General features: G+C 40.1%; 1 protein-coding gene across 1 annotated transcript in view; it reads right to left on the bottom strand.

Annotated features, from left to right (window-relative positions):
* The window catches only part of SUSD1 (sushi domain containing 1), a gene marked incomplete at both ends in the record, with an annotated part of 21643 nt that extends 14658 nt beyond the window's left edge, over positions 1-6985 (bottom strand). Inside the window, 5 exons of the mRNA XM_009073429.1 lie at positions 864-1043; positions 3025-3201; positions 4494-4646; positions 5298-5453; positions 6854-6985. Of these exons, the coding sequence (XP_009071677.1) occupies positions 864-1043; positions 3025-3201; positions 4494-4646; positions 5298-5453; positions 6854-6985 (798 nt within the window). The remainder of the gene's footprint in view (positions 1-863; positions 1044-3024; positions 3202-4493; positions 4647-5297; positions 5454-6853) is intronic.
* Positions 6986-7393: the final 408 nt, after the last annotated feature.

Raw genomic sequence — 7393 nt, 5'->3', positions numbered from 1 at the left:
CTTAGCTCCACCTATCTGCCCACAGCCATCCTGTAACCAGATGAAAATGCAGAAGCACATTTCTGTGTAACACAGCAAAGCTTCAGTTTAGACTTGTGACCCAGAATAAGAAGATTAAAGAAGATTCTAAAACTAGAATGGTTGTAATACACATTGTGCATTGAAAAAAAGCATTTTATTGCAATAAACAGTTAATTTCAACCTGCTGGATAAACTGAAATTAATCATGCAACAAACAGAAAAGTGAAGGTGTGCCAGTGTGAAAACTGACTAAAGAATGTAATAATCCTGACATCACTTCATTAATAATATGAGCTCAGAGGAAAAAAAGAAATTTTTGTGGCCAAAACACTTTTAAAATAAATGTACCTCTATGCTTCATCTTCTCAAGAAACTCTTCAGGCTACATTCTTCCAAATCATAGTAAAATAAGGGACTCGACTCATCTCAAATAACAACAGCATGCTTGAACAATCATAGTTTGCAACTGGAAACTGTCGGAATATGGGGATTTTGAGGGGATGCTAATGATTAACAGCAGTTCAATTTCTGAGTTGTGGCTTCAACCACAGAGCAGGTATTGTACCAGAAAACAGGCAGCAATTTAGGCTGAATTTTCATCTCATGGTAATCCCAATGTCTGGCATGCACTGGAATGATGCTCTTGGAATGTTAAGTTTTAACAATTTACTGCAACTATATTAGCAAAATAAACCTGTTCAATATATGGCTTTTGCTTTGTGACTGAACCTTCTAGGCTGGAAGACTGTACAAACTGAATGCCCAAAGAGGATTACTGCTAATTATTACAGTGGCTGAAATAGCATCTATGCTAAACAAGACTGAAGGCAGATTTAATTTACCTTTGCATACCAAATCAGGACCATCCCACTGTCCTCTGGCATTGCAGACTGCAGTCCGATTGCCGCTTGCGATCAGGTAACCATGAACACAATTGTAAGTAACTTCACTTCTGTATGTGGTCCCACTTACAGATGCTGGACGTGCATTCAAAACAGGAGGTGGAACACCACAATCCACACCTGGGGAGACAAAGGAAGAGGAAGATAAACTTGTTAGTCAACCAGCAGAAGTAATGTCAGTGGCACTCCCATAAGTATTTAGTTCATCTTTACCAGCTAACTCTCTTCTCCTGCAGTAATCCAACACTTCCTCATGTCTTCTGCAACAGTCCCACTATGAGTGACAGTGCTGCAGCTACTCCAGATCTGCTGCCAGATGAAAAGACATCTTTCTGCCTTTCTCTGAGAATGGCAGGCTAAATCTGTGCACCCTCATCAGGCTAGCTGCTAGTATAGAGAAAATGCCCAAGTTTTCTTTTAAACCTTCAATGATTCCACTGCTTTTACAAACCTGATTACACGTGGTAAGCTAGTTCTATACCATTTGCAGTGAGCAACACACAGCGGGAGGCAGATGAGCAGAAATCTGCTTTTAGAAAGCAGAATTTTAAAGTCCATAAAGACCACAGAAGTGCAAAACCATAGAAAAGGTTACAACATACAAAAGCTTCCTGTTTTAGGCAAGAATCTACATATTGAAAATGCATTGTAATAGTTGCTCTATTCACAAACATGCTGAGTTGTCATTGACAAATGCATGACACAAAGAAGGTGAGTAGCACAAAAATCGTCTGAAGAATTATTTAAAGGTACCTTTACTAGCATTAGAAGAAAAAAAAACCCTCAGACTTGCTGGATGTACAAAAAGAGAAGTCCTAATTGAAATCCCGGAAAAGAGTTTGCAATACAAAGGGGAAATAGGTTTATCCTTTCACTTATGGGTTGTTTCTTGGTGTATCATGTATTTTATTTCAATTAACCCTAAGACGTGCTCAGAAACTCTGACCTGACCTATTCTTTGACTGTAGGAATTAAAAAAAATTACATGAAAAAGCAATTTCTGAAAAAAATTAACAAATAGAAGTGTACCAACAACTCACAAGGATTGCATTCCATAAGCTTTCTTTACAGACCTCTTAAGATTTTGGGCACTCCCCACTTTGTTTTCAAATTCATTGTCCTCTATTTTTTGGGAAAAAAATGTTATTTAAATTGTTTTCTTTCTGATGACAGTAATGTAGTATTAAATTGTTTTATATTCCCATTCTTATGAATGTAATTTAATGTATTTAATATTTTTTCACAGCCACATTGATTCAGCATCCTTATTTTATTCACTTCCCATAGACACACACAGTAACACTATATTCCTATCCACTCTCAAAGAAAAAAAAAGGGAAAATTTAGGAACCAAAAGGGCTTTTGTAGTTTCAGAAAAAGAACTCTCTTTGCTAAGTGACAATCTTCGGGATGATAGAATTGTTATACACAGTGTAGCTTCTGCTGGCTAGGACTTCATATGTCATTTAACCAATGAACAGACTTTCTAGCTAGTCACAGGAACATGAAATCTATCCTGCACTTGTAAGCAGTAATATTTCAACCGAATGGGCAATTTATTGTTCTACAATAAAGCAAGTGGAAGTTTTAAAGATGGTCACAGGACACTTCATGCCTTAGAGATATGAAAACATTTGCTCATGCATAAATGTCCTTAAAATCATTAAGGCTAACAAGAGATGAGGAGTGGTATGCTTCCCTTTAGCAGGTACATACAGTCAAGCTTCAGAATAAACTTCATGAGGTGCCAGAAAAACTGGCCTTTTCATGAGAGGTCATGAGAGGTCACTGATGCCTTCCAACTCAGTGGACTGTGCCATAAAATGCTACAGAAATTAGTTGTTTTCTAGGCTCCAGTTCACAGGCAGAAGGACACATTGCAGTACCTGTAAAAATGCAAGGATCAGCACTGAAAATGTCACTACACTAAAGACAAGAGGTGGACAAAAACCTCTTCTTTTCTTCTTTTATTGCAAACAGCCAGGTCTTGAAAAAATTAGCCTTCAGATTGAGGAAACAGTCTACTGTCTTTCATAAACATACTTCCTGTGCATAAACCCCATTCATGAAGAATTTAAGAAAGATTTAAGACTCTTTTCACCTTTACAGCTTAAAGTAGCAGGTTCCCAAGTTTCATTTGCAGTGCAGTATGCAACCTTTCCATCATTGCTGTAAAACCCTTCTTGACACTCATAATGAACCACACTTCCTGGCAGCAAGCTGTAGTTCCCCACGATGTAGCCATGCTTCATTTCAGGAGGGGAACCACATCCAATTTCTGCAAAGAGACTGGGTTAAAAGATCTCACAGTACAAAACCCACAACACACAACCACTTTAAAATGAGCTGAACTACATAGTCACATCACAAAATACACCCAATTTGATGACTCTGAGGGGTTGCCAAAGGGATAGAAGATCAGAGTTGAAGAGTTGCCCTGGCCACAGCTGGAGGAACACAGGGATCCACTTACTGAGCTACACCTCTACTAACATGCAGGTGGAGCTATTCATAACACCAGGGAGGAAACACTGCAATATGATGGTGCTTTGCATGCGCCAGTCTCGTTACAGCAATGGCCAAATGATACAGGTCCCAGTGCACAGCTTTATTTCCCTGTGCATGGGAAGAGTGAAGCACTGCAGATACGCTGAAATGAAATTGTCTGCCCTTCAGTCCCATATCTCATTGAACCAGCCTGCATACAAAAGCCACACTCCTTCAGCACACCGCCTTGACAGGGTTCCCTCCTCTTACATCATAAGAAACACAGTACAGACACACTACCCAAGAATATGGAGGGGGAAGTCAGCGAGAAAAGCAGGATTATCAGCAATTCTGGCAAATGAAGCAGAGCACTCCAACCAGAAAAACTGGAAAGCAACATGCAGTGAGCTTTACTGACAGTGCAGGCAATAATCTGGAAATAAAAGCTGGATATAATCCAGATATAATCTAGCTCCTACCTGGATGCCTGGGTTCATTACCTACACTGACAGCTATAGCTTATGCTGCTAATTGTTTGTATCTGTGGAAACCTACACTAAAGAGGAAAGAAGAAACAGTTTCAAATTGGAAACTTGGTTTTACTGGTGGGTTTTTTTGTTAAGGCATTATAAACAGAACAGTTTATTAATGCAGGAGGCATAATATGTAGCAAATAGCTAAACTGTTACTTCACAATTCCTCTCTCCTAGGCTTGACCTCTCTTACCACCTCTTTATTCTCTCTTCCCCTTCATGCAGTGTGATTATATAAGCAAGTGGTTTACACCACGCTTCCTTTCTATTCATTAACCAACTGCACTACCCTCATGTCATTATTAAGCTTTGCTGACCCCACCCACCAAAGCACTGCTAGGAACCTGTAGGAATCATACCTGGTGTTGACTCTACAATCCAGTCATCACTGGAACAAACTGAACCCAAGAAGAAAAATAAAAATCATACAGCAAAATCCAAAGAGGTCTTCTGCCCTGCAGACTTGAAAGCACAGGCCAGAGCAGCTACCACTGTATCATGTAACATATGATTTTATCTGCTAGCAAAAACAGCATCCAAAGACTCTCACCTTTGCACAAAACTGCATTTCCATCTGGATGAAAAGAAAGCTTTCCATTTTCTAATTTATAACCATCATTGCAGTAACACTTGTAGCTTCCTTCAGTGTTCACACATCTTGCATTGTGACCACACAGCCCAGACTCCTCACATTCATCTACATCTAAAAATTCAGAGAAAAATCGATGAACTTCATAACAGGGTTTTTTAAAATTAATTGATATAGGGCCCAAACCTAACTCTTCCATGAAGAATTCTGTGCAGCTTCTGATGGCTTTTCTGGGAACAAATGAGTTTATTATTGTTTGATCTTCAAGCATCTGGAAAAAGCATTCTCGCAATTTTGTAGTTAGCTATCTTTTGAATTATTTCTGGTTTACTTGACAAATAGTTTCCAATGTTATCCCCTGTTGCAACAATCCCAGAAAAATTCCGTATCCACACATACCTTGATCAGTTACAACAGTTCATTACTTCAACAAGGAACTGGCTAATATTCTACACTAAACACAAATATGACACTCTGAGGGAACTATAAATATCTTATTTCCTTTAATCTAGCTTCTTCTTCTGAAAAGATTCTTGTTTGAATGTGACTGTGAAGCAATGATCTGTAACACAGCAAAGAATGCGAAGTGGAACTAATTCATAGCTGTTAGAAACCTGGATGTCAAGTAAAACTTTGCATTCGCAGCAGAAAGTGCTCTGATACAGTTTTACAAAGTCAGTTCCACAGTGATGGGAAAAAAAGATTTGTGCAGTGGAAAAGCAAGTTCTGGATTCATTATGCTCAGGATTCTTTGTGCTATCTTACCTGTACAGTTCGTGCCATCATTGGGAATAAATGTCTTGTTGTTGTTGGAGGCTTGGTATCCATCAAGGCAAACACAGTAAAAACTTCCATGTGTATTATGACAGAGTGTATGATTTCCACAAATCTTGGTGGCTCCAATCTGGCATTCATCTTTATCTGCCAGTAAAACACATCAGAGAGAGATTAAGAAAAGTGGAGTACCCTCCCCCCCTCATTCATTCTTGTGTAACCAGACTTCTCTTCACTGTTTTTCTTTGTAAGTATTTTGGGACACTGCTAGTAAGCCGGAGTATTCAGACCAACAGAGGTTGTCATTCCCGTATGAAACTGTGAATACAGTTTCATGATACAGCTTCATTTGCTCTAAATGCTGCTGAAACCACAGCGCCCTGCTCTCCACTTCTGCTCTTCCCTACGGCATGCACTGACTGCAGCACTTAATGGAACACCTCTGTGGGGGCAAACCCAAGCAGGAACACAGACTGGGCAGAGAATGGACTGAGAACAGCCCTCCTGAGAATGACTTAGGGATGTTGATGGATGAGGGGCTGGACATGCACCATCAATGTGCACTCACAGCCCAAAACGTCAACCGTATCCTGGGCTGCATGAAAGGCAGTGTGGCCAGAAGGTCGAGGGAGGTGATTCCGCCTGTCTATTCTGCTCCTCTGAGACCTCATCTGGAGTACTGCATCCAGCTCTGGGGTTCCCAACACAAGAAGGACATGGACATGTTGGAGTGAGTCGAGAGGAGTCCATGAAGACAGAGAGGGCTGGACCACCTCTCCTATGAGGAAAGGCTGAAAAGGTTAGGGTTGTTCAGTCTGGAGAAGAGAATGCTCTGAGGAGACCTTACTGTAGCCCTCCAGTACCTAAAGGTAACTGCAGGAAAGCTGAAGAGGAACTTTTGGCAAGGACAAAGGAGCAATAGCTTTAAACTGGAAGGGGTAGGTTTAGACTGGATATTCAGAAACAATTTACTGTGAGGGTGGTGAGGTGCTGGAACGGGGTGTCCAGAGAAGCTGCGGATGCCCCACCCACGGAAATGTTCAAGGCCAGGCTAGGGGATTGGAACTGGGTGATCTTTAAGGTCCCTTTCAACTCAAACCATTCTATGTTTCTCCCACAATAATGAGAAAACTGAACTCTGTGCAGGGTCCAGCAGCTGCCAGGGTTTTGTGAAGGATGGAGAAGAGATGGAGTGAAAGAGATCAGTGGTAGAGGACCATCCCCTTTAAGCAGTGGTAAGCTATTACATACACTCAAGACACAGCATTTGGCATTGCTCTTTAATTCACATGTTGATTTGCCATGTATGAGAGACTCTTAGAAGGATACTATCAGCCACAATAATAAAACAATGCTGAACAACACTTCTCATGTAGGAATCTTTTGGAAAGGAAAAACAATCCACACATACCCTATGTTTGGGAAATTCTGCCAGGAAATGACAAAACATGACTTAGTATGTTTTGAAGAATTCATTAATATTAGTAAAGAAAGAGTATTTTAGGATTGTACAGAGTTTCTTGCCACTTTACACACAGGCAGCCTACCTTGACAATGGGTTCTTCCATTGCCTACAAATCCATAGTTACAGATGCAAACACTTTTTCCTTCAATTTGATGACACGTAGCATGAATGTGGCAAGTTGCACAGACATCTGGAACTGATCTGTTCACAACTGCTTTAAGGACAAAAAGACACAATTACTATTTTTTTCTTTTAAAGGACCTTAAACATGGCCTGCTATGGGTAACTTGCACAGACTTTATAGTGGAGTGAAAATCCAGATTAAAACACATAGAATAGACTCCTATCTCCTTCCACCTCATCTGCAAACTTGCAGGGAAAACACAGGCATGGTATTCAGAGACCAAAGATGCAAAATAAACAGAAAAGATCAAACAAATAATACACACTGAACATTTCTGTCCATCCATCTCTTCTCTGACAACAAGCAGAATAGCTTTCAGCAGTCAGTAAGGCTTACAAGGATTATAACAAATAGCTCTATCCAATAGGATTATTCTTTTTCTCCATATTGATTTGTTTTCCTTTTGTCTTGATTTCTGTTTCCTCTGTTTTGCTTTGG

Source organism: Acanthisitta chloris, unplaced genomic scaffold, assembly GCF_000695815.1.
Source record: "Acanthisitta chloris isolate BGI_N310 unplaced genomic scaffold, ASM69581v1 scaffold6374, whole genome shotgun sequence".
NCBI lineage: Eukaryota > Metazoa > Chordata > Aves > Passeriformes > Acanthisittidae > Acanthisitta > Acanthisitta chloris.
This window is presented reverse-complemented; position numbering and strand designations above follow the sequence as displayed.